Raw genomic sequence first — 27722 nt, forward strand, 5'->3', positions numbered from 1 at the left:
TTCTCTTTTCAGCGATAAGCAACGCAGGTGCTATTGTGACGGCTACACAAACTGCTTGTAAAAGCTGCAGGTTGCCATTGGATTTTTACACGCCACCAGAGGAGGCGAATATCGGGCGACGAGTGGCAGGAAATGCAGTTCGTTAAGCACATATGTGATCCACAGGCACTTTCACCGAGCAGCATTTCGACCTCTTCGACGCAGTTCGTCTGAGCGGTGTGCCGCGTTGTTCTGAGAGAACTGGATCGGCGAAGCAGTGGTTGGGAAAGGTTCAGCACTGGTCATTGGAGCCGAGAGCGGCTCTTGAGTGTCGCCTTGTGAAGCGCGCCGAGCTCCAAAAGCACAGCGCCCACGCTGGGACGCTCTTCGCACTCGTGGCTCCAGCAGCGTTTCACCAGATCCTGAAGCTCGGGCGCCCCGTGATTTTCCGCGAAACTCGGTCTTACTCGCAGGCGCACCACCTGGAATAAAATAAGATTGCTAGCACTAGCGTGCAGTGCAGGAGACTCGCACACAGGGCAAGAAAACTCGACACGAAACTTTCACGAGTAGTTGCACGCCCAAAACTTGTCTACAGGCTATTTGGGGGCAGTGAAGTTCACAGCGCGTGGCTATGGTGGAAGCCGGCGTCAGTTGCCTCATGCATACCATACGTAGCTCAAACAGACGCATAGCTCGTCGCTCATCTACAATGCTCCTTGCATTAAACCCACTCTCGGCATTCGCTGCCACGCCATCTCTACGGATGCAATGTAACAGGTGGCAAAGCTTTTCCTGCGTCATTTCACTAGACGAAATGCTTAGTCCAAGAGAACGCGCCGACAATAATTTAAAATCATTATGCATTTCGCACTGAAGCCGCAAAGTAGTCTCTTACATCCCTGTGTCGGTGACACGTAAAGGTGTAGCCCTAAATGTGTGGTCAAGTAGTCGAACATTTAGTAACACTTGCTAATTTTACAACAGCGCAATCAGCCTGAAAAGAGGTTCTATCAAGCACTATTCTTGCCAGAACACAGTATTTGCCTGTAACGTTTTTGATTGACCGAAGGAAGCATTAGTACAGGTGTCATTTCACCACTGCATTTATATTGCCCCTAGGCTTAAGAATCACCGGTGACAGGAAGGGTAATGAAAGGATATCACGTATAACCTGCCCAATTCTATACGGCTTTTTCACATAGAAAAGAATGTACAGTATTAATATACTCAAGTAGGAAGAGAAACTCTCGAAGTTTTATTACTAATGAGCAAGTGTGATTTCCGTTTTGTTATCCATATATATACATAATCTTCCGGGAAACAGTTAAGTGACACTGGGGTCCATTGAAAGCTTGTTATTTTTTACGTAGGTGTATCGGAGGCTGGTGTCCGGATATTAAGAGTATCGAGAAGTCTAGGTCACATATCATTTGTTAGTAATTCGCGTAAGGGAAAGAGTTAAACCAAGCAGAAAAAGATTGAAGGAACCTTCTGGTTTCTAACCTCAACGAGGGCGGGTAAGAGGCCAGTAAGACAAAATGGCATTAAAGCGTCATTGCAGTCTGCAGCTTCTTTTATAACGTCAAGGTGTTTGCTATACTATTGGAAGGATGGAGAGATGAAAGTACACGGCTGAACCACTTTAAATCGGGTGGCGGCACACGCCACCTAGCCGTGACTAGTAATAATGCGCGTGGCGCATAATATACGATTACTTTATATGAAACCTGCGTAATATTGGTGTAAAAAAATAAATAAATACGAAGAGCAATTGGCTCAAGACTGACCGATTGTTCGCAAGCGGCGCGCCGGTGGCTCCTCGTCTGAAATGCCGTCAGGAATGACTAGAATTCCTGCGAGATGCCTGGTTGCAGGCATTTACATAAATATGCTATTAATATGCCTTAAGGCAACCCACCCGGAATTTATTTTCAATAATAGGCTGGAGGAGAAAAAAATCAACGACTAAGTGGGTGACAGACGATGCAGCGCACCTTTAAATACTGCCATTCATGGAGCATAGCAGCCTGTTCTAGTAACTTCCGTAATAGGTGTTATTGTTCAGCCTTGCCGGTAAGTGTTGTATGGAGCCTTGGTATAAATGTACAAGCGCAAGAAAATAAGTAAAATAAAATGAAGATATCTAGTGGGCATACTGCTCACACACAAGTAGCTGTGCAGCCGTGTGTCCCGTGTAACCAACTGTCTGTGCTTTTTAATGGGGCCCTAGAAAGTTTTTATTGTGACAGCAATTATATGGACGCTCCAGGCGCTTTTCTGCCATCGTCGTGATGTTCCGTTTAAAGTCTGAGGGCGATAACACCGTCGCCGCGCGCCGCATTCTGTATATGCGAGTGAAAGCGCGCGAGAGTGAGCCGACTGTCGCGGCCTAATGTCATCTTGCGTCGCGCTCAAGGAACCGGGGGGTCGGGGAGGTAACGGGAGTCGTGTACTTCGGCAGCAACACGCGTCCGCGCGCTGTCACACGGGCTTTATCTTGGAAGCGATCTGCTTTGGAGCAGGGTCTTGGTGGGCCGACGGCTCCCATCTTTGCAAGCGCTTTCTCACAGCTCAGTTTCCCTAGCAGTGATAGGCAGCGCGAAGGTCACTTCGCTCGCTGCTGCTGCTGCGCTTCCTCACGCCAGCGTTTAACAGCGAGTCGATTGGATGTGTGCATGTTTACCTGTGCGCGATGACACCACGCTTGTTAATTTATTTTGTAAGCTAGTGTTTACAAGTTTTACGGCCGATAAAGCTACTATCCTTACTTATTATGGCTGTCTCCGAATGTGCTCTCGCTATAGATGCTTCGTCTTCCGGGTGAAACTGCGACTTCTTTTAACTAATCATAAAATGGCAACACTATCAAAGTACATCACATCACGAATATCATGTCGCAATTTTTTTTCCAATCCTTCAACTATAAGTGGAGTTATCAGTCTGCTACGAAGCTTCTGAATGTCTTGCTTAGGCTTAAAATGGCCTCCGCAGCTCCCGTTTTTAGACCTATGTTGATGCCACAATATCTTGCGATCTTAGTAACCATCTTATTCAGCTTAAAACGCAGGGGACGCCAAGCTCTTAAGAAAACAATTGTTTCACAAACACACGGGGTAGAACCACTTTAATGTTGAATGCCATTTGAAAAGTTTTTTTCCCCACAGTTTGCTGGAATAGAGGTTGACTGTTCTTATAGTTCGACTGCGCGGCGACGATGTTATCGCCCTTCGACTTTACGCGGAACATCACGGCGACGGCGATGGCAAAAATGCGCTTTGAGTGCTCACACAATTGCTATCGCAATAAAAAAGGCGCCGCAACTGAAAATGAAGCAGCCTTACCCTCTAAAAACTGACGCTCCAGGGAAATGCGACACCATACCAATAAAACGCAAGTGCCCAAACTCGGCTTGTCTCACAGGGCAACCGTTGTGGTTCGCGCCAAAGTGCAACAGACAACCTTATACCAACAACAAAATGATCAAAGGATAGTGAAAGAAGCGAAATATAGCCGTGGTTGGCGTATACGTTCGTCTGTTTCTGGATTGCTATTTAGTAAATGTAAGGATCAAGTTTTGTTACATAGAGTTTACCCATCACCGTGGAAGCACAAATAAGACGTAAAAAAAAAACGTACAACAATGCACAAGTGTTCACTACTGACTGGCCCCCCACAGACCTGAAACATAACAGCGTGCTGATGAAGGCCATCGAAGGGCCTCACGCCGGACTGCATCTGCCAGAGGACAACGCCTAGCGAGTAGACGTCGGCGCTAAACTCCGGCCGCTGGCCCAAGAGGACTTCTGGAGCCATGTACTGCACTGTTCCACAAACCTGGCCGCAAAAAAGGGAAAAAAAAAACAAGTTACAGAGTGCTTATGTCAGCTAAACGGTAAATTTTTAACGAGCTGGGACGAGAACGTGTGCCAACACTTAATTCACTTTCCTGAATGGCAAGCGTGCTAGCACGGAGGCATGTAGGAACAGAAAGGACAACACAAACGTATTTTTCGCTGCTAGTTGTGTTCCTGTTAGCACGCCTCCATTTCATATGAACCCCTGCGAACTTTCTTATGTTTCAGTAATCCTATGTTACACTCAGCATACTGCGCAGATGTTTGACTGACACGAGGTAGGTGCCAACTGAAGAGCTGGCGAATATTCGTAGCCAGTAAGTGTTTAGGTTAAAATATTCTCTTGCAGGCTTGATGAGGGTATTGCGTTTCTACCAAAAACAGCTTTTCTTTGTCGTAGGTAACGAACCTGGACTCACATCGGCAATGCCCGATTCAACTTTAGGCGTCGTGAATTTGAAGAAATTCAGTAGGATTGGGGATCAATTTAAGAAATATGAAAAAGACTGGCGGCCTGTTTCGTAACGATTTCTTTTCGCTACTCTTTTCGCCCCTCGTTATTTGCTCGTACTTACCGCGCAGCTTTTGTCTATCAGTACCGTTCATTCGATGCATTGGTGATATCAAAATATCAAAGCGGGAAAGCAAATGAATCGTTATGCGAAATACAGTCGCATCTTTGTTTCTGGTCACCTCGACAGAAGCAGATAAGCTTAGGGCTCTGATGGCGAACGATAACAGCCGACACAACTTAATCGAAAAGCTTTGCGCCACAGGCTATAACGATGCAGCGGGCCCACATAAGTTCGCGTTGGCGCGCACTTTCCGCTATTTTGCATCGATAGCCAAGCAGTGGTTCATTCACAGTCTGTTCACGACAGCGCAAGAAAGCAGTGTAACAAGCAGTGACTGAAAAGTCAGAATGGAGGCCAAGAGATGGAAACACACTGCCATATAAATGTTTATTGACGGGGGCAAAGTGTCTCGGACAGTCGGGCCGACGTTTCATTAGGTGGACCTATCTTCGTCAAATGCAGTCCTGTCACCCTTGGCTCTTTAGGTGGACCTATCTTCGTCAAATGCAGCCCTGTCACCCTTGGCTCTTTAGTTTTAACGAGGTAGTAGAATAACTAAAGATGAGAGTGGAAGGAAATAAAGCTATATACAATAGACAGAATGGAAAAAAAGCTACTCGAGATCATCATGTGACAGCTGATTGACTCATTCGTGATGTTTCCCTCCCCAATGTAACAGCGTGGATATGGAAGACGCCTGAGGTAATGGCTGCAGATTAATTTTGACCACCATAAGATTCTTTAACTGGCAGCCAAATCTTAGTGCACGAGAGTTTTTGCACTTAGTCACCATCAGAATGCGGCCGCCGCAGTCGGGAATTCAACGCAGTACATCGTTCTAAGTAACAGAATGCCATAGCGATTGAGCCACCACAGAGATCTTGTAACATCTATGACAGATAATGCAATGAATACGTAGTAGCTCGAAGGTAAGGCAGTGCACGAAGACTGATGTGCAGTAGCGACGCTTCACTTGAACCATTCTTCATTCGTCGATGAGAGTATATAAATACGAGGAGCATGAACATGTGTATAATGAATGAAATGCGCGTTAACAGCGATAACGACGGTACAAATCACAAACGTGATTTGCGTGGTTTTTTTTATTCGATCGTCCGATCTTTTAGGACAGTACGACTGTAAGCAGAAAAGATCTTATTTCCGGAGGGAGTGGGGGGAGGGAGGGGATTTAGAACACGCGATATTTCTGCGGCGAGCCAGATGATATCACAGCGTACCGCAACAATATGTTTTCTTTCTTTATTGCTTAAAATGCAGGCGCAGAAGTAGTTCTATAGAACTGGCGGATGAGTAGGAGTATGTTATGAAGTTAAACGGACGTGCGACGAGACAATGAGACACGTCACATTGAGCGTGTTAAGGCACGTCCTCGGTTGCGGAAATAAGCGCGCGCAAGGCGGCTCACCGATGAGAGAATTGGCTTCACCGCCCACGTGACGACTACGGCACATGTGATTGGCTCGCTCGGGTTTGCGGAAACGTGGCGACGCGAAAAAATGTGTTCGGGACCCATCCTCGCGCATCAGAGAATTCTTTATTTGAACGAAAAAACCAATCAAAAACACAAAGGACAAGAGGAGAGGTTCACACCACAACGACTGGACTATCAACTGAGGTTTATTAGAATCGGTGTAGTCCCAGCAAGGCCAGCAGAGTATGCGCAACTGCATCATCACTAATCACATAGCATGAAAAGACAAGAAACGCTTCTATCGTGACCGACTTAGAAATTCAAATTCTTTTTCAAGTAAGCGCACCGAGGTTGTACTAACGCAGTGGTCACCTAATAAACTGATGTAGTACGCTTCCAAGATTTCTCGCTCTTCTTTGCCCTTGCCCCTACCAAGAATCGTCACATTGCTAAACAAAGGATAACAACCACACTCATTGCAATGGCGAGGCAAGTTTGCACTGTTATCTGACCCCAGGGAGCAGTGGTGCTCACGCAGGCGGTCATTAATACATCGACCGGTTTGGCCTATGTAAAATCTTTCGCACGTGAGAGGGAACTTATACACAAACCCCTGCAGCACATGCCGTAAAACGGTTTTCATGCTGCGTTGTGCAAACGTGGTTCCTTGCCCTGCCTCTAGAAATGCGCGAGCACAGACCCGAAAGCTTACAAGGGGCAGAAAACACAACACTTACTCCCTGCTTGGCGGCAACCTTCTTGATATTGTGGCTCACTTTATGCACATACGGCATAACTTCAAGTTTCCTACGTTCAGTTGCCCCACCGTCTACCAGCTTCGTACGTTCCTTCTTTAGCCTCTGAAGCAGCGATTCAGCCACCGCTTTCAAAAGAGGCGGAGGCAACCCTGCGGCCTCTAAACGTTGGGATTGTGCGTCAAAGCTACTTTTAATGGCGTGGTGACAGCTTCTTTCAAGTGCATTGCGGAAACATTTGATTGCAATCCCTCTTTTTACAATCTTTGAATGTGCAGATCCAAATGGTAAAAGAGCTTTCTTGTCCCTAGGTGAAAACATCCAGCACAAATGCCCGTCATCAAAGAATGTTAGTTGCAGTTCTAGGAACCTGATGGAATGATTGCTAGGAAGTTCATGAGTGAAATTAAGAGTGCGTGAAGAAGCTTTAAAAGCAGTCAATACATCGTCTAGTGCTGCGGGCAGAGTGTCATTTGGTAAAAGCTCTAAAAGGTGAAGGAACCACGTTTGCACAACGCAGCATGAAAACCGTTTTACGGCATGTGCTGCAGGGGTTGTGTATAAGTTCCCTCTCACGTGCGAAAGATTTTACATAGGCCAAACCGGTCGATGTATTAATGACCGCCTGCGTGATCACCACTCCTCCCTGGGGTCAGATAACAGTGCAAACTTGCCTCGCCATTGCAATGAGTGTGGTTGTTATCCTTTGTTTAGCAATGTGACGATTCTTGGTAGGGGCAAGGGCAAAGAAGAGCGAGAAATCTTGGAAGCGTACTACATCAGTTTATTAGGTGATCACTGCGTTAGTACAACCTCGGTGCGCTTACTTGAAAAAGAATTTGAATTTCTAAGTCGGTCACGATAGAAGCGTTTCTTGTCTTTTCATGCTATGTGATTAGCGATGATGCAGTTGCGCATGCTCTGCTGGCCTTGCTGGGACTACACCGATTCTAATAAACCTCAGTTGATAGTCCAGTCGTTGTGGTGTGAACCTCTCCTCTTGTCCTTTGTGTTTTTGACTGGTTTTTTTCGTTCAAGTGTGTACCAACTGGCCCAGATTTCAACCCTTCTGCAGAGAATTCTTGCTGCGAAAGCGCCTTTCGCGGCGCGCGTTTGTAAGCGCACCGCCTTGCGCGCGCTTATTTCCGCAAGTGAGGACGTACAGTCAACAGCAGAAGTTTACGGGATGCGGTTTCCCCTTCAAATGTGAATTTCTGCACTGTTAAGGCATGACACTTCATATTTGATGAATCACTGTGTAGGTGGCGAAGGCTACTACATGCTAGAACATTCAATTCGAGGCTGTGTGATCACGCTTCGCAATTTCAGCTTCTTGGTAAATCCTGCGTCCCGTAAACTTTTTCGGTTGACTGTACCTTTACGCAAAGGACGAACCTTGCATTCCAAGCTTTAGAACGCTGTCAGCTAAAAGGCAGTTTTCTGTGTTTGTCCTGCCAGATTTCTTGTTGGACGCATAATAAACCTGAAACATTTGTCCGAAGTATGCAAGAGAATAGGCTGTCTCTACACATCATAATACAGTAGCAACACATTGTAAAATACAAAGATCTTGTAAAGTGCTTGTCTAAACCTTTACCTTAGGAGCATACGTCGCCCTAAGCTATCACGAGTTCGTTTCCTTTACTCTGAAAAGCAAGGGGGGCCGTAGTTTTTATAAGGCATGCTGGTGTGCATCTGGTGCTATCTGCGCCTGTTATCTTGTAAGAAGTGCTTCCAATAGCTAGTTCTCTTACTATCGCGTCTTCGCTTCTACCGAGAATCATAGTTGAATGAACTTGGTTTACAATTTCATGGAGTGTGACATTCAGAAGCAGTTATTTCAGTTTGTTCTCCACGAAATATCGCACTCCCATGCTGAATTATAACGCGCGGTCCTGTGGCTTACATCTGCCTTCCCATCAATACCTCCTGAAAAACGTCTAATGCACTTTTTTTAGTGACGCATGGGACACGTGGATATCATCTAGCCATCTTGTTGGGCGTGGAAAGCGCAGAATTGATATCAAACCGGGCTAGCGCCTTCTCAAGAGATATAGAGAGACAGAAGAAGGGGTAAAGGCAGCGAGGTAAACCAGAGGGGAAGATCCGGTTTGCTACCATACGCTGAGGAGAGAGGGGAGAGTAGGTAAAGTGACAAGAAAGTAGAGAGAAAAAAGGGGTGGAGCATAGATACGCAATCAGTCTAACCGCAAACTATCACCGCACAACACAGTAGCACTATTAACGTCAGTTCAGGCTACAGCGGCTTGTCCAAGTCTGTTGTCCTTAAAAATTGTAACAGTGCCCTCGTCGTCCTCCAATACGATGGCTGGTGATATCGGTATTCTAAACTATTTCCTTTGGTAGAAGCCTTTGGTCAAAGCATGCTATCGCGATAGCGAGCGGTCGTCCCTAATGTGTAGTGAGGACTGTCATAGAGAAGGTGTTGAGTTTCCTCGCTGCCACAGTCATTACACGAAGCGTCGCCGGCTCATCTGTTTCGGAATGCAAAAGACATCGTGAAGGCCACTACTAGCTACATTCGACAAAGCAGGGTAGCTTCGCGCCGGCAGAATCCAGCTGGGATGCGAAGGAGGAGAGAAGAGTCTATCTAGGGGGTGCAGCTGGTTGCTTTGAAAATTTCGCGTGTCCAACATGGGAACGTGATATCCCTGTTGACCATACGAAGTTTTCTAGCGGCATCGCTCCTTGGTAACGGTATCGACTCCTTTTTATCGCCTTGAAGAGCCGACCGAGCAGCGTTTTCGGTGTGCTTGTTACCTATGACGCCGATGTGACTTGGAAGCCATTGAAATATCACGTGGTGCCCTTTCTCAGTCTGCATCTCATGTATGGATTAGTTCTATAATGTCGAATACCATTTGTTCGTGTGGTCCGCGCCGCAGAGCTGATAGCAAAGAATGCAGTGCTGCCGTTGAGTGACTGAATATTGGCCATCTTCGAGGTTATTCTTGAATGACGAGACGAAGTGCAGCGCGAAGGATTACAAGTTCCGCAGCCGTCGATGTCTTTGGGTGACACGTCTTGAAACTGATGGTGGTGGATCTCGCTGGGAAAGCCACGGCTCCAGAGTAACACTGGAGAATTGCTAATACATGAGTACAATTACGTATGTGGTCGGCGTACCTCTCGTGCAAAAGTAGCAGATTTAGTTGTTTAAGAGCAGGTAATGACAGCTCACATTTTTTTTTTGATTCCTTGTACGGCGAAGTGCACTGCAGATCGAGCCAAACACCATGGCGAAATCGCTGGCTTATTTGTGATGTGTAACATTCGCGGTCCAACTCCGCTCCAACTTTATATCAAACTCCGTGTGCTTAGACGAAACCGTGACCATGCGTCTCACACTGCACACTTGATTGTTTCTTCTGATCCAGACAGGCCCTCTCGGCAAGCATCTTTCATGGCACAGTTAAAAGTAGTCCAGTCAATTAATCGAATGGTGTTCCGTGGAACACCATGGAGCAGGACACACCATCATGTTTGTTAATCAATTCGAATCAGAATTAATTGAAGGCTATATATAAACGCCTACAAGAGTAAATATGAGTTTGCCCTTTTTAACCGTTCGGCAAACATCGACTGTCATCGCGAGGCAGAATGGGCTGATGAACATAGGGGAGTTCGTGTTGAATAAAAACGATGACTGCTTCTTGCACCAGTTGTTGGAGACAACAGCTTCGTATCCCGATAATCTGAGTGGTTTTGATACGTTAGGCTCACATATCACATTGACTGGGAACATATTAGTATATATTATTACGATATTATCGATGGATACCCGAGAGACCATCCGCCGCGAGAACGACGACGAAGTGGGTCCGTGCCCTTGGCGCCAGAAAATGTCGGCCTGGCGCTCTGGCTCCAGTCCAGTGTAAATAGCTTGTAAATAGCCTCTTCCGTCTGTATCTTTCTACACGTAACATTATAAACTGAAGAAAGTCCTAAATGCGTGACTTTATTCCTCTTGCGTTCCGCTGGATGATTAACGCTGCCTTGACTTCTCTGAAAGGTCGGTGATAGTTCGTCATTTCTCTATTCGAGGGATTCAAGCATTGGGCTTAAGGCCTGCAGTAATTCCATTGCATTTCGAGCAGGTGCGGTTCCAAGGATGGACAAAATCACTTGAATTGCATATATTAGTGGACGAAGCATTATAATTACTTGATCACCGTTTGACGTGTAATCAGCGGCAGGAGTAGGCTCCCGAGCGGGTTTGACAATCTGTGGCTCATTGGGAAGTTGCTGGCTCGGAAGCGCGGCTATTATTCTGGAGGAAGATTTCTTATAGCTGACTTTATTGTGCTGTTCTGCCCTTTTTTGGACTGACTGCAAAATATGTGTGACACAATGAAAGGACCACTCTTACTTCGTGCCGCTGCCTTTTTTGAGGACGTTCGGTGAAACCATCGCCCTGTTGTTTCAGCAGCCTCCCTGTGTGACTAATTCTCCCGCACCATTTTCTGAGAACTGCAAGTTTTCTTGATGCGATGGCAGTCTTTACACGATGCAGCATGACAACCATTATAGTTGCCGCACTTCAGGACACTAGCCTGGCAAGTGCCTTCCACGTGAGAGGCAGCGCAACAGGGACACAGTAACGTAGTTTGGACAGACCCCTTTGACATGTCCAAGCCTAAAACACTGATATAATTGACAAGGCTTTTGTACGAATGGGCGCATAGAGTGTCAGAAGTGACCGGCTTTGACGTGAGATGTTATGCAATCTCCTTCGAAAATCAGTTTGATGCAGCACGAAGTTCCAAGGCGGCTCACATACGTGAGGACAACATCCTCACTTGCTGGTTTGACGAGGATAGGCAAGTGCGCGTAATGAATGACGACATCAATGTCAGATTACAGCCGCTGTGAATGCATCGTCCATCGGGATATAGGAACGCACTTCGATACTTCCTAGCTCAGTAATTTGTACACGTGGGTCGACTGGGACCTCTTTCGCAAGACTCGCGCCTCACGACTCCCTCCCGACACTGGCCCGAACCTCGAGACGTGGACTGCTCAGCTCAATGCCGACGTCGGTAAGGCCACGACAACATTCAGCACGGATATGCCAACCGGGAAGATGGACAGCCGCCTCGCCCACTTGCTCGAGGCCAAACAGTCTCTACTGAAATGATGGAAGAGCCAGCGTCGCAACCGCAGGCTCCGCAAATTCATCGCAGAACTGAACAAGACCGTAACAGAACACTGCAGCTCCCTATCCAAACAGCAATGGGACGAGGTCTGTAACTCGGTCGACGGACAGGTCCACAACGGGAAGACGTCGAACCTCCTCAAACACCTGCTCGACTACATCAACACCCGCACGAACCAGCGTCAACCGCTCATCAAAGTCCTTCACCAGGCCAAAGGCACCACTTCGCCGGATGACGTCGTTAAGACCCTTGTGCATAAGTACCTGCCGATACCCACAGGCCCGCCGACTCTACATCCAGCGTGGCACCTCCCAGGGCTCCGTCCTCTCGCCGACGCTTTTCAACCTGGTGATGACTGGGCTCTCCGAAGGCCTCTCGAAGATACAAGGTCTCAACCAGAGTATGCGCGGACAACATCACCATCTGGTGTTCCGCGGGGTCGGACGGCTTTATCGAATCCGCTCTGCAGGAGGCAGTCGAAACCGCCGAGTCCTACCTCGACCACACGGGCCTCAAGTGCTCCTCCGCCAAATCGGAGCTGTTGTTGTACTGCCAAAACGACAAGCCTCTGGGGTCGAAACCCCCGACTGAGCGTAACATCACCGTCCGCACCAGAGACGGTTGCCCAATCCCCAGGGTCGACTCCATCCGAGTACTAGGAATGATAATCGAAGCGGGCGGATCAAACATCCAAACGGTCCACAAGCTGACGACAAAGACGGACAAAGCAGTACGACCCCTACGCAGAATGGCCAACCATCACCACGACCTCAAAGAAGACAATCTGCTGCGTCTCGTACACGCGTTCGTCCTATGTCACTTTATCTACGTCGCAGCAATGCACAAGTGGAAACAATCGGAGCGTGACAAGCTCAATAAACTCATCCGAAAGGTAGTGAAGCGGGCCCTCGGGCCCCCGATCACCACGCCGACGTATCGACTCCTCGAGCTCGGGGTGCACAATACGCTTGAAGAGATCGTCGAGGCTCAGGAGAGAGCGCAGATGATGCGACTGACGATGACCAAGACCGGCCGTCACATCTTGCGCGAGCTCGGCTACTTCCTACCGAACATCCAGAATCCACCGGAGTTTACGCCGGTTCCCCGCGAGCTCCGCGACCTGATCACGATCGCACCCATTCCGTGAAACCTACATCCGGAACACAATCGTGGCAGGCGCCTAGCACGGGCGACCGCATTCCTCAAACGCATAAACAACAAAGCGGACGACGTCACTTTCGTGGACGCCGCCACCTACCGATACAACCGAGCCTTCGCCGCGGTAGAGGTCTCGTCGTCGCAGCGAACCCTAAACGCTGCCACGGTACTCACACACGACTCCGAGGTGGCGGAGCAAGTGGCCATAGCCCATGGAAATGCTCGACGATAAACGAAAGACAATATACAATGACTCGAGACCGGCCATGAAAGCGTTCGAGAGAGGAGTCGTCTCCGACCAGGCGTTACGCGTCCTCCGCGGCACTGATCCGAGCACCCTCAAACACCACACCACCATCTGGTCCTTAAATCTGAATGTCCTTAGTTTCATTCATCAAAACCTTTTTCAAGAAAACGGATAGTTTTTGCCTGTTCAGCAATCGGAGGTTGCTTGGGTATTCTTCGGGCACGAAGACTATGGCGTGCGGTCAGCGTTCAGGCCTTGAATACAGAGTCGCCGTGCTCGCTTACGTTGGTGCATTCGCTTTGACAGTCCTTCTTTTGGACCTATTTCTGCGGACAGAGATGAAGTTATCATCCGACGAGTCTTCACCCGAAACGAAGTACAGCTCAGTGTCCCCGGTGGCACTGCTCGGCGGTACCTTCTCCAGGTTGTGGGTTGTCTTTTGAACTGACGACATCACTTTAATAATTTAATTATGGTCTTTTACGTGCCAAAACCACTTTCTGATTATGAGGCACGCCGTAGTGGAGGACTCCGGAAATTTCGACCACCTGGGGTTCTTTAACGTGCACACGGGTGTTTTCGCATTTCGCCCCCATTGAAATGCGGCCTCCGTGGCCGGGATTTGATCCCGCGACCTCGTGCTCAGCAGCCCAACACCATAGCCACTGAGCAACCACGGCGGGTATACATCACTTTAGGCTCGTGCCTTTTTCTGAGCAGTGCCAGCTCATCGTGTCCTGGTACACGTTACCTTCTGCAGGAGGGCCTTTGGCACCACTCCCGAAACCAAGCGCGGATAGGCAGCTGACTTCGGCCTTGCTTATAGCTAACAAAAACTAGGCCGCAGCGCAAAGGCAATACTAACTTCAGAGACGTCTCTTTGGTTGGTCCCTAAGAGCATACCTGCCAACCTGTAAACTGTACAATTCGTAAATCCCACTGGAGGTGGGCAGGGGGGGGGGGCATAGATGGCACGAATATTTTTAAAGCTTTTACTCTAGGCACCAAATTTTGTAGAACTTGCACGATGTTTCGCACCGGTTACATCGCACATTCCTGGTTGTTTCATAGCGTTCAATCAAAATTGTTAGGAGTTATCAGCGTGTCCCGCGTGAGGACTCAAAAGAAGAAAAAATAAGTAGAATTCAAACCAACATGGCGGTAAGAAGTTGAGGCAAAAATTTTGACCTTGGGCTGGGAACCGCGGGTCGCGCTGCTCCCGAAGTCGGCCAGCTTGCAGTCTCCATTGTGAACCAGCACGTTGCTTGGCTTGACGTCCAGGTGCAACACGTTGTTCCGGTGGCAGTAGTGAAGCGCCGAAGCGAGCTGACGGCCAAATCTGCCAGCAACAAAAATTCAACGACGCATTGCAATAGTTATCTTAACATAAATACATATGCATACATGTATACATGTTATCAAATACTGGTCGCTACTGTGAAGATCTGCACGAAAACCGAGGTGTTGTAGCCCGGAGTCCAAATCACCTTGTACATCGCGTGAACTGGCTAACAGGAAAATGTGCGACGACAGGCAAGTAAAAGCCAGACTGCACACCTAGAAGCAACCGCAGAAGACAAATTAGAGTGGCGTACCATCACAAAATTTCACGCTGTTCGCATTGACTAGTTTTTCACCTTCAAGGTTGAAATGACTAATGGTGCCCTGTAATGACTGAGGGGATTATTTACCTACGCTTCGTTATATGTCACTCCTTGCCTGACATACGTATAGCAAGTAATGTCCACGAAAAAAACGAAGGTCGCATTTCGCTGTACACTCTGAACGATATCTTACACTTCTTTCTCGAATGGGAACACCCCAAACTTTATAAGGCATAGCAGCGCACATAATGCTTTACTCGAAAACGCATTATTAACGGTATAGCAGACGTCAGTAAATATGTTCTGTTTCCTCCCACACCTTTCAATTAATTGTTTTCGGGCACTTGTTACTCCGTCTTTGAAGCCGGTCAGTAGTCCAGGCCCGTCTGCTTACTAGGAAATGTTGAGACTAGCACCAGTTCCGGAATGTTCGCTCTCAAACACCGCCACAAAGAACACAAGTTTTCCCCTCAGCTTTGTGGTGCATTGCACGGGAGAGGAGGAGGAGGAATAAACATTTATTTTCTAAACAGTATCCCAGGGTTAAGCCCCGGTTCTACTCTCGGTGGGAGGTCTCCTCATTCCAGGAACCCTCTGGCCTTCGCTGCCTCCTTGGCCCTGGCGACGAGGCGTCGGCTTTGAAAAATAATTATCAAAACGCCAACAGGTTTCCAAAGTTTGAGGAGAGGCACTTGATATACTGGCGCTGTACTCAGGATTCCGTAGCGTATACATACATGCCTTGAGAACTGACAGATTTCAATTGCGCAATTGAAACATGTGCCATATAGAAATTGTTTAAAAAGACGCTATTTGGCCCGAAAAAGCGAGGCATTAGCCATACCGAAGTATTAATCAACTATACAAAGTAAGGTTCGTAGCTTTATCGGCCTATAAACTTCAGTAAACATTCGCTCACTAATTAAGTTAACACGCATGGTTTTACGCGCGCACAGGCAAGCATGAAAAGATCTCACTTGATCACTGCGAAGACTTGCTGTCACGACGCTGGCGTGATGAAGAGCGCTGGCAGCAAGGATCGAAAGTTCTGTGCTGCCTCTCGTGTCACCACGTTTCCGAAACTTAAGATTACGTAATGTGTAACATTAGGCACGCGAGAAGACAGCACGCAGGAAGCTACCAGACATGTGGGCTACCCTCAGACCCGCGAAATTACTACGTCCAACATGGAGGAAGTAAAGAAGTGAGGAGAGGTCATACCCCCTCCGCGCGCTAGGAGAAAAGTATGCAAGAAGTCACGTGGTATTTCTCGCTGTAGCGGCCATGTTGTCGGGGCAGAATGATGGCTTTCTTATGGTGGTGTGTGCTAACCTGTAGGTTTTTTACCGTGGCAAAGGCGTTGCGTGTGCAGGATTGCGTTAGTCTCCGCGGTTCGTTCCGCTGTGTTACCTAGACCGTTCTCTTCCGGTTATTGTTCTGGCCAGGTGGGATTGGAATAAGTAGAAAGCGTAAGCCTAGCGCGTGCAACGCCATGCGCCAGGTACCACGCCATGGACGAAGAACGATCTCAATAAATTTCCCGTCTTCGGTGGATTCATGCAAAGGTATCATCACAGACTGAAGGCACTTTGCTTCAGAGTATGTACCATAAACACCTTGCAAGTCAGTCACAGCTGTGCAGAGTTCCTGCTTCTCATAGCGTACGATGCATTTGTGGCACTTAAAACGGCCATGTGGAAGGATGGGAAAGAAGCGACTGCTGTGAGTAATGAATGGACGAACCCTCTTTACCGCAGATATCTCTGTGCTCGAGTGGCGCAGGGAAGTAAGAGTTGGCGAATGTGGTGGAAGAGTGAACAAAGCTCGACACAAGAACGTACGCCTGCGCGCACATCAAGCGGCTGATGGCCGCATACACGCATACGCGCTTACTGTTTGGCACCGCAGAACTTTGTTTCCGTGAAGCTTCACTTACCGTGAGAACAATATACCTCAAGCCGCACTCGGTTTACTTAAACGCGTAATGACGTTCTCCTTCGCTGGCCTCGCTGGCATCGCCACATTCCGCCATGCGCGGCTGCCCGTAACTTGTTCAATAAAGCAAAACGATTCATAGAAAGCCACGACCAGCATACGTGTTTGTTCTCATAAAGTTCAGATGGGCTAGGCATAGGTCGTGATGCGCGTAAAGTGTGCTGGCGGTCATCGCCTGTGCATTTTTGCAGCGCAGTGGGAATGCACAGATTTATTTTCGGAAAAGCTGGCAAAAGTAGCGGGGCACCGGCCCCACAGTCTCACTTGCGGAGTTAATTGTGAACTCCTTTCAAGGCTAGAGCTCGATACTTGGACGAAATGACTTTAGCAACGGTATCGCCGCGTGTACACGGCGATCGGACCCGTTCACCGGATCACTATACGACGCGTGCCCGTCCGCGCAGCCCAGCGTGGTTGCGCACCGAAGGCGAGGAATGGAAACAAGAGGAGAATCTCTCCCGACAAGATGGCGGATTAACAAGTTCCGGCGTCACTGAGCTTTACAAAGAGTGACGTCAAGGCCTCTCCTTAGTTTTTTTCCTTCCTCATGACCTCCAAGGTACAGTCACAATCAATTTGAAGGTGATCGCGCGAGCATCGACGGCGGGCCTTCCAAGCAGCACAGCGGCCGATTTTGGAACTGCGAAGATAAAGATTGCGCTGCCTTCTTCCCCTTTTATGCTCTTCCAGGCTGCACCCGTCACCCCCATGACAGACTCTCCATATTTTTGTGTTTGCTTCCGTTTCATGGCAATGATGTGCGTGCGTCGCTGCCTCACGCATATCTTGGCCAACAATGACGCCTCTGTGCAAAACACGACACGCGCTGTGTACCACTGCCTGTTTCTTGGGGCATAAAAAAATAACGAAAAGCTGCAAGTTGCTAGTTGGGAGTGACAGCTTATCAGGGAACAGCGAAAGAGAGAGAGGAAAGCTATGTGACCTTTCCTTTTCGAGTGACGGTGATGACGTAACGTGGCGCTGCTCCCAGTTTCGGTCGCCGCTCGAGCGATCACCTTCAAATTGATCGCGACTGTACGGCGCGCGAAGTCGTTACGGAAGATTCTTTCCTCACCGGCAGACGTCGTAGGTGAGCAACGGGCCCCGCTCGTCCAACAGATGCTGGAGAGTGTGCGGGCCTCCGTACTCCATCACCACCAGGAAGCGGCGCGGCTCCAGCGGCGCCACGCAAAGGGTGCGTACCACGTGGCGGTGCACGAGCTGCGACGCGTTCCGCTCGCTGGGTTCGTCAACGTTGCGCACGTCCTTGACGGCCACCAGGCGCCCTGCGAGCGAGCGCCGCGCTTATAGCAGAATGCAGTGTGACATTAAGCTCGGTCGATTAAGTGCTCGGGCTTCCCAGAAACATGTTTCGGAAAATAAAAGGCTCCACAATATTTAAGTTTCCACTCCGTCGTACTCTGTCGACGTGGCTGCTGGGGATATGTCATCGAAAACGAGTTGAATTCTTTCGTCTGCCGGCAGAATGCAGAAAGGACCAAGACATGACGTGAGATTTTAAAAGCTCTAAATTCGCGGGGCCCGACCCAATGCCGCCCATTCAAGTACATGTAAAATGCAGAAATGCATTATGAGACAACCCCCCTTCGTCGATTTGAATGCAATTTGTTGCATTTGAGAGAGAAAGTTAGATTCTAGTCACTGTAAGGAACAGAACTTTCATTTAGGGCTTGGAAGTATATACAAAAATTGCCGAAAATTTTAGGCATAAAAAAATAGAAGCGCGAAGTTTACAAATCCCTGACTGTGCCAAAAACAGATAGCGCAGTCCTTTAAACTGCATGTTAAGGCATCCAGAGCGGACAAACCTTATGTGTTAGATTACTTTAGAGCTGATGAAAATTTGTTCCAACGTTTACAAGGCTTTCGCAAAACTCCTACTCGCATATTAACAACATTTTCCAGAGCGGCTTGAAATGTGCATTTTGTCTTATCTTTTTTTTACTTTTAATATTTAATATTAGCTGCAGTTACAGAACTTATATAAGTTTTATTGCCGAGTTAAAGAGTTGTAAACTTGATAGTTTCGTTTTATAAAAAACTGGATATTTTTAACCATGTGCATCAAACAATTGACTGCTTAATAAAGAAACCCGCTTACTACAGTCACTAGATTCTACCTATTTCATTTAAATGCAACAAATATCAAATTCGATGCAATGGTGGTCGAAAAATACCAGTTTTCCCTTTCCATGTAAGATAGGAGCCCTGAGCTAAAGCTTCCTCTTAAGCCGCAATGTCTGTTGGTCGATCGAGATTTCCGTCACTCGAATAGAGGCGGACATTAATTTCACGATAATCGGTATGTTACCTTATGGAATGAACAGTCTCGAGAATAACCGTACGAATAGTTACCTTAGGGCACATTCCTTAATAGAAGAATCTAAGCCCGCCAGAAATAAAGTGACATTGCTTTAGCAGAAGTCGTGTACTTAGCGCCAGTTCTGAAAAACAAAAAACAAAAAAATACGCGAACTGTGAAGCCTTTTGAAGGCCAGGGCAAGGCTAACCTGCGCAAAAATTGTTTTTGTACTAAAATGGTGCAGATCCAACGTGCATCTTGGAATCTGTGTAAAGCAAAGCTTTCGTGAAGCAGTGAATCAAATTCTATAAATTTACTCATTTTATTCCTGCGCTTGCATTTTTTTTTGTAACGGAAACTGGCGCGCGCGCGCTCATGTTCACTCGCGCACCTGTGCTACTCAATGTGACACACGCGACGATCATGTCAAAGAGCTTGTTGGCGATGGCACAATAAAAGTTTACCTGCGACCATGGCTCCATGGTTAGAGCATCGGACTGCATGCTGTGCTGGGGCGACCGAGGTCCGATCCCACCATCGGGCACGCAATCTCTTTTAAAATATGAGCTATTCGGCAAGACAGCACCCAGCAGCCACGGTCAGTCCGGGATTGTTTGCAAACAGAAGCTTCATTTTAAAATCTACCCCTCTGTGGAATCAGATGTCAGTTGAGCAAGCCTACTGCGGGATTAAACGCGTACTTATGTTTTACTTTTTTGTAAGCCTATAACTTCCCTGCTGTGACGCATGTGCGAACAAAAAGCGGAGAAATCTGAACGAAGAATAAATGGCCGAAGGAACGAATGCGCACGTATGTACGTCAACGATGCAGTAATCGCGTCTCGGCCGAAGCTGTCATTTAATGCATTCGATCGGCCCGGCGATAACCGTAGGAGTTCGTCAGAGCCCAACGCAAGCATTATTTGTTCCTTTGCGCAATGTAATCTCGGTGTAGCTGTTAGAAAGCCGTGCACGAAATCGCAAGATCGGTATTTCGATTGAACTGATCAGACGTATTTCTTACGTGCCGTGCCTCAAAGAAAGTCGTGATGAACAAACGTTTCCTAGCGCATGGCTGGGGCGCGATCAGAGATCTTTGTTCGATACGCGTTCTGTTCGGTTGCTGCAACGTCACTAAGTGGCAGTATGCAAAATTTCTGAGAACGGGGCGGAGAGTGCAGCCAATCGGCAAGCGGTGAACTCCCCGGAAATTTACTTCCCGCATTTGTCGTCTGCTTGCAGACAGCATACTACGACACGAAATGTTCCTCGATTTCCAATGAATGCAATCTTTATCTAAATTTTGTCTTCCCCAGCTTAAACACGTTTTCAAATAGTAAGTGTGAATACTACAATTTAAAACTATTAGTTTCTCTGCGTCTTCCCTAGGTGGTGTCGCGCACAGCGAGAACAAAGAAAGAAACAAGAAACAACGGGAGCAGTGGCGCACTTTTCAAGAGGCAGCAACAACATTCCAGTGGCTCGCTGGCACCGATGATGGGTTCGACTTCGCTGTACAACGAACGAATTATTTGTTTCGACAAACAAAAACGACGCCGGAATTCACTTTGTGCCATTTCTTCAAACGCGTTTCGCACCACCACCCACTCTTCTTGCTCTAGAACGCCAGCGCAACAACCTAAGTTCCCAACGGAAGCGCCATTTTCTCGAATTAAACTATGGATTGGATCCAAACGTGCCATGCTGCAGCCGCCGGTCGTATCCAATCCAATCCACCAGACGCGCCATGCGAAGCCGTATGATCGCTCCAAGCTTCCCAGCTCCCGTCGGGTTCGGCGCCTAGCAGACGAAATGCTCGGTGGGTGGATGATTGACAGGAGCGTGTCGACATTTTGACGTCACCAAAAACGTGGCCGCGCCCCGTGGCTGGCGACGTCGGCGATGAGTAGGCCAATAGCGCGCGCCGGTAACCGAACGAACGCGCCGAACAACCATCTCCGATCGCACCCCTGGTGTTCGCTGTAAAAGTGGTCGGGTACGCAAGAACGTTTTATCCGGAAGATTAGAGACGGATGAGAAGATATTATAGCTTACGTGGAAATCGTTCAGAAATACGTCTTTCGCTTTGACTCAAGCTCTGGACGTGTCAACGAAAAATTGTCGACCTACAGGCGCCTCGTGGCATCTCTTATGAAAGTCCTTTTAAGCTTTTACCAGATGTATAACAGCACGCACTCAGCGTATGCTATTCTCAGACGGCACAACATGACTTCAATAAAATCAATTCATGCTTACACATTTTTTTCTTCTGGCTATACTGTTTCAATGGTATGAAGTCTTTTTTTTTTTTTAACTGTCAGATACTGGTTTGCCGCTTCGACACTAATGTTAAAAATTGGAGGAAGGGGTCAGCGTCGAGAACTAGCACAGTGGGTTATAAGGGATGCTGTCCTGGAGTGATCCGAAAAAAAGTGACCGCACCTAGCGTTTCTGAACGCGCCCATTATCTAAGCAAACGAACATTTTTGCTTTCCTTCCTCATCTAAGCGCGGCCGCCGCGACCGTGACTCGAAGACGCCACTCGGCTCTTGGCAGCAGAACGTCATAGCAACTGCAGTACCGTGGCGAGTCGGCATTTAGGCTACGCAATTTTCTCAATTACTACTATTAACTCTTTACTGCACAATTTTTTGTTTCCTCAAAATATTTTTCATGGAGTTGTAGCGAAGGATAACAGTAGCTGTACTCCCATGGAAACTAACTTTAACGAATTTCTGTGGTTTGAATTTGCAGAAAAAGGGTATGTTGCGTATTTGCAACAACGTGCAAATAAAGAAGTTGAAGGTGAAAGATAGACTTAGTGCGATTCATACTCGGATGTTTATTTGCACGTGACAATCATTGGTGCAACTATGATTTAGTGTGGAACAAAAAGAAGCAATTTTACTTGTTTGTGCACCACAGCTGGTTCCCAGACTTCGTGCAGTACGTGGTGCAGATTCCCGTGCAGCCAGGAAGCAATGCGGTGTTTTCGCGTTATTGTCAAAATTTAGAACATAGAAGCACAGACGTAAGGCTGCGCCCGTGACGATAAGACACGGCAGCATGCGGATGCAACGCATCCTTTTGAAAAAAAAAATCGACCAGAAAACATTTTGGACACATATTGAATCGAAACGGATTCACACTCGTGGCTGTGGTCACTCCTGGAAAGGTCGCTGCGTTCACTATCAGGAGGAATTTCTCAGCCATAAAAGCGTTTGGGAGCCATTTCACTTTTCTGAAGAAAATAAACCATGTACACGTTGTTGCATTTGCGCAACATAGCAACGTTCCGTCGCCAGGAACAAAATATTCCGAGATAATTTTTTTTGTATCTAGAGAGACAGGAGTGTGTGGAGCTTAGCGTAAGAATTTTTGGGGGGCTTTGTCTTATGAAGAAATACATTTGCAAGTGGCAAAACTTACCTGTATCACTGCTCGCAGGCGCGTGCAGCCTCCGCCACGTTTGTTTTGGTAGAAGATGCGCAGAATGAGCACAGATGGCAGCACAAAGGGACGCGGTTTTTAGACGAATGTTGCGGAAATGCAACCATGTGTACAGGCAGACTTAAACGGACTTTGCTTCTGTGTTTAACGCTGTTCACCGGAATGTTGCGTAAATGCGACTGTGACGTGTGCTATGCACGGACCGTGTATGGATGCCTGAAAATAATTTTGCTTGCTTTCCCCTTGCTTCTTATGTGCATTTTTTTTTCACAGAATAAAGGTAACATGGGTAGCGAATGTTCACTTATCATAAATCGTAATTATGTGTTACTTGGTTGCTACTAGGTTCTTGAGCGCACAAGAGATTTTGAACATAGCAGTCCTCAAAATCTAATAGGAAGTACGTCATTTCTTCATTTCAGACATTGGGACTTCATTTCAGAACACTTGGATTACCTTGAGGTATCCTGATAATACTAATCTTGAGTCTGGCTGTTGCGTTCGCCTACTTTAATTCGGAAATCAGACAGTCAGAGTTCGTGGTGTAGCCTAAGGCTCTTTTGTCGTAGCATTGACGTAGTGCGGTGTGCCAACAAATGCCTAATGCATCCTACGTCTGTATTGGCACAGTAGAGCGCACTACGCCTTCCACTGATGCTTTTAGTGCCACATTGCCGGTAATATTTGTGTTTATCCCCTTTACCACCAGCATGACCATGGGCTTAAGTATTGTAGTTACACTTTGATGACAATAACTACATACAGAATTTGTGCCGGAACCTATTCCCCCACTTTAATAGAGCACAATGGTAAACGTTTTACTTTACCGCTGTGGCCACCTATGAGCAAAATAGCAAATCCGTACCATCCGTGCCATGCGTGCATCTTGCACGGCTAACTCACAAAACTGCCGTGTAGCCGGACGGAAGGCGCCAAGCGCCGCAGAGCGTTACACTTAATTTTGCGTTAACAGTGTATGGACCGACTAGGGCCGAGACCTACCTGCCTGGTAACGGCAGTCTGGCCAAATACACGCGAGAAGAGAAGTCACTAACGGGCGACTATATAGTTACGCTTGCAAAAAAACTTACATGATAGAGAAAATGTCTAGTTCACTACTCATAATATGCGCCACCGAAAGTACCTTAAATGAACTGGCACTAGCGCGCGGCTTGAATTAAAATCACAATCTCGGTTGCCACCTAAAAAACGTTTAGCATGCTTTGCAAGTTGTTTATTTGTGACACTATGTGTTGCACTATGCGTCTTTGGCGGAGCTCTCCTAGCCACCGTGCCTTACTCGTACGTGGTAGCCAACTGCAACTTCGAGCACCACTTCCTCAAGTAGCAGTTCGACACCCCGTGCAACGCTTGCGGCCGCATCTGGACGCTGAAACCAGAGGCACGGAGTCTCAAACGAAAGCGTCTGCGTCTTCCATCAGACGCGCAACGTCTCGACGATGCCGTTTCATAACGCCAGCTCTCACGAGAGAAGAATGCGAGCAGGTTCCCCCTTACCACCGTGCGTTATCGTACGGCGCCACAAGGTAACACCATGCGGTGATACCGTACCACCGTCTGGTTTTCTTGCGGCTGTGTTAGACGGCAGGACCTTCTGGTTCGGCACACACACACACACAAAAAGCTAGTCAAAAGAAAATCGTGGTTAGTTCCCGAAGAAAGGCAAATGTTCTTCAAAAATAATTTTAACTGCGCTCAGCGTTATTCCTGATCGATTAGGGGCATAGAAACCGAGAAGCCACTCAAGGGACCACATTCCCATGGGAAATACATATAGGGCCACATGCACATAAGGAGCATGTGCACCAAACTCACGGCGTCCTCAGGTTCTAGTCTACAGTGCTGAAAGCTACGAATTCCTTTCATCGAGCTAGTTTATAAATTATGCCAAGGAAATTTCTTCTCAAGAACAACTACCTTCAATCAGGGCATGTTTGACTGATGGTTTTTTTTTACATACTTAAAGACACTGTTGTAGATGGATGGATGGATGTGTGTTGTTTAGTGGCGCAAGGGCCAGGTGTGGCCAAAGAGCGCCATGACTGATAATGATGTGATAGCGCTGATTGGTGAGTTACGATGATGGGGTGTAACATGGCTGTAAAGTGGCCTAAAATTAATCGCTATCGTAGAAGCGTAAAACGATATATAGTATAAAATTATGACAGTGATACGTGGAGTGGTCTCTGGGTATCGCACGAATGACAAGTGATCATGGGGCTAAGACACTGTTGTAGAGTGCTCAGGCATAACATAGAACGCTTTGGGTTATTTTACGTGTACTTTAATCTAAATACATGGGCGTTCCTGCAATTAATCTTCGTCAGAATGGCACCACCATAGCCGGGGAATCGAACCCGCCACCTCGTACTCAGCAGAAAACACCATAGCCGTCAAGCCATTGCGGGCTTTCACTTGCAAAGAATAAATGGTCTACTGCAGCCCTGCAAGATGCCTTAATCCGTTCTGTACATGAATGAGTGTTCAATAAATTATTCATGCATCGCGGCAATATTTACCGCAAGCGGACGGTTGGCTGGCGACATCGCGGTACATGAGAAGTATGCAGTGTGTCCCAACTATGCTGCACTAAGACTTTTAAAAAATATGTAAATGTCGTCGCGTAGCTGGACAGAACCAAAGTTATGTTTGTCACCGCTTGGAGGTACTCAGATTATGTTTTGCATTCCGCCTAATTACATAATCAAGTCATAATCAATCAACTTCTCCAATATTGTAATTAGATGAAAAGAGTCAAGTAGAAAATTGTAGAGCCTCATAAAAAACTCCCGATACAGCTTTCTGTTGCTCAGTGCGTGCTACATAGAAGTTTTTCCGAGCATGAAAAGCCCACAAATGCACGCAAAGTGCCTCGAGTGGCCAGTCGCGTGGCAATTTTTCGTGTATTCGCGGGCTTCTTTAACGCTCGGCAAAACACTTATGTAGCACTTATTGAGCAACAGAAAGCTGTATCGGGAGTTTTTCATGTGGCTGTACAATTTTCTCGCTGACACTTTGCACCTAATTACAATATTTGAGAACTTGATTAATTAAGACTTAATTATGTAATTAGGCGGATTGCAAAATATAATCTGAGTATCTCCAAGCGATGAAAAACAACATTACCTTGGTTCTGTCCAGCTACGCGGCATTTGCATATTTCTTTAAATATCTTAGCGCATGATAAGTGGCACACCCAGTATAATAAAGAAGGCTATTCGTAGTACTTGTCCTCGAGTAGAGCAGGCGTAACCTCAACTTGTGATTGTGGGAAGTTGGTGGCGTAACCCTCAATCATGAGCAAGGCACCGTTCAATAGTCGCACCTCAACGTCTAAATTTACACATTCGCACTGAAGCACATGTCAGGCAGGCACAGAAATAACGTTCTACACGCAGTACTTTTGCCATAGCATGGCCAAGCGTAACTTAATATTTCTTCTTTTCGTTTGTAGCCTACCTTTGATCTGAACTCCGAAAACCCTGCCGAATGCTCCTCTTCCGAGGCGCTGCAGGGGAAGTCCCTTGCTCTTGGCACTAGAGGGTACTACTGCGCGGCGGAGCGCGCTGGAATCATCTCCGAGTGTGGCCGATGGCAGCCCACTGCGAATGTCTCCTTGAATCTGCGCCAAGCACAGTTGGTGTTGGCTTGATGCTTCAACGACTTCCAGAAATATTCGCTCCAAGGCCAAGATGGAGCTGCCACTCTTGCTTATGCGAAAGGAAGACTTGAACAAGTCTCCCTCGCCAGAAGATCCCGAACTAATCAGAGCAGCGCGCAACTGTTCAATGTCAGGCGACCACTCTTTTGAGTTCTTCGACGTTATCGGGCCCTTGGCGCATGGACTTGATTCAGGATTCCGGCTTCCCGATCGTCCTAACAGAAACCGCAATGCGGAGGATCCAGGGGTTCCGAGTGGCTTAGATGACGACGATTGCTTTCGTTCTCGACTGGCCTTGTTTTCTTCGATGATATCGAGTTTTTGAGGGAGATTGAACGGAGACGTCAGGAACGCAGACCTGGAGGATGACCTACTGTAGGGGTCAGGCGTGAACGATGTCGCTTCACGAGAGTCTGAAACGCTCTTACGCGAGCTGTGTTGTAGCAGTAAGGAGGTAGGGGAGCTCGCGTCGTCAGCCCGGAGGCTGTTGTTCGATGGCGCCGGCAGCGGATCGTCCTCTGTCAGGCACGGAGAAGGCAGGTTAGCCTCAACGTCGAGGCAGCCCGTCGGAAGTGGTGGATCGACGTCGTCCAGAATACGGTGATTAGCGTTCCAGAGCGGGTACTGTCGGCCGAACCTTTCTGCCAGCAGCATCCCTTCGGTGTTTTCATCGTCGTCGCCGGCCTGTCGCAGTCTTTCCACGTAAGAAGGCCACTCTTCAGACTCTAAGATGCTCTTCGCGATGTCGTCCGACAGGGTCAGACGCTTGTCGCCGTCTTCGCCAATCTGCTCTTCATCTTCGTGTACAGCAACATCGGTCGTGTCATGTTCAACACCAGGGAACCCTTCAGCCATAACAGAGGTGCTGGTTTCTTGGCCAGCTTCAAGGTTCAGCGAGCGTCCTTGCGTAGTTCGTCAATTAACAAACAGCAAGAACACTAAGCCAACTTACGCACCCAGGATGCTCAATAAGAATTCCTATCAAGACGGACATTTTATAGGGCGCATAAGCTTTTTCGCACCACTTACTTCGATCGTCATTCCGGACCACGCCCCCGACGTAACCACCTGATGCTGCTGCTTACGCTTCCAAACCACTTGCTCGGCACTTACAGCTTTCCTGGAGTCGGCACGTCAAGGAATACTGGTCCAGCATCCCTGCCCCTGTTCCTGGTGGAGTGCCATGGAGTGCAGCTTTCGACTTAGAAATAAAACTTGCAGTGTATCGACGCCATAGCAGTATATGTTATGCATCGGGCTAGCATGTCTGTCGCTCACGTCACGGAAGTTTAATACGCCATGCCACGTTCGCGGCAGTCACCGAGGAAAATAAACCGAGATAGGCTGCCTATTTGTTTTTATCAAATATAGACATATCCAGCCCGGCGTGCTTATGCGCATTGCTTTAACAAAAAAAAAAGAACAATGTTGTGAAACAAAACAAAAAAAAAACATTTCAAGGGTAGATAAGAGTGGAGTTGCGTTGCA

General features: G+C 47.6%; 1 protein-coding gene across 1 annotated transcript; it reads right to left on the minus strand.

The window, feature by feature from the left end:
* Positions 1 to 225: 225 nt before the first annotated feature.
* Positions 226 to 27541, minus strand: Mos (proto-oncogene serine/threonine-protein kinase mos). The gene is made up of 5 exons (XM_075679058.1): positions 26033 to 27541; positions 17855 to 18065; positions 14369 to 14519; positions 3661 to 3816; positions 226 to 461 (listed from the first exon to the last, which is right to left on the minus strand). The coding sequence occupies exons 1-5, from the start codon at positions 27087 to 27089 to the stop codon at positions 282 to 284; spliced, it is 1755 nt and encodes a 584-aa protein (XP_075535173.1). The 5' UTR covers positions 27090 to 27541; the 3' UTR covers positions 226 to 281.
* Between the last annotated feature and the right edge of the window lie 181 nt (positions 27542 to 27722).

The sequence above is a fragment of the Dermacentor variabilis genome, chromosome 1 (genome assembly GCF_050947875.1).
Source record: "Dermacentor variabilis isolate Ectoservices chromosome 1, ASM5094787v1, whole genome shotgun sequence".
In the NCBI taxonomy this organism is placed as follows: domain Eukaryota; kingdom Metazoa; phylum Arthropoda; class Arachnida; order Ixodida; family Ixodidae; genus Dermacentor; species Dermacentor variabilis.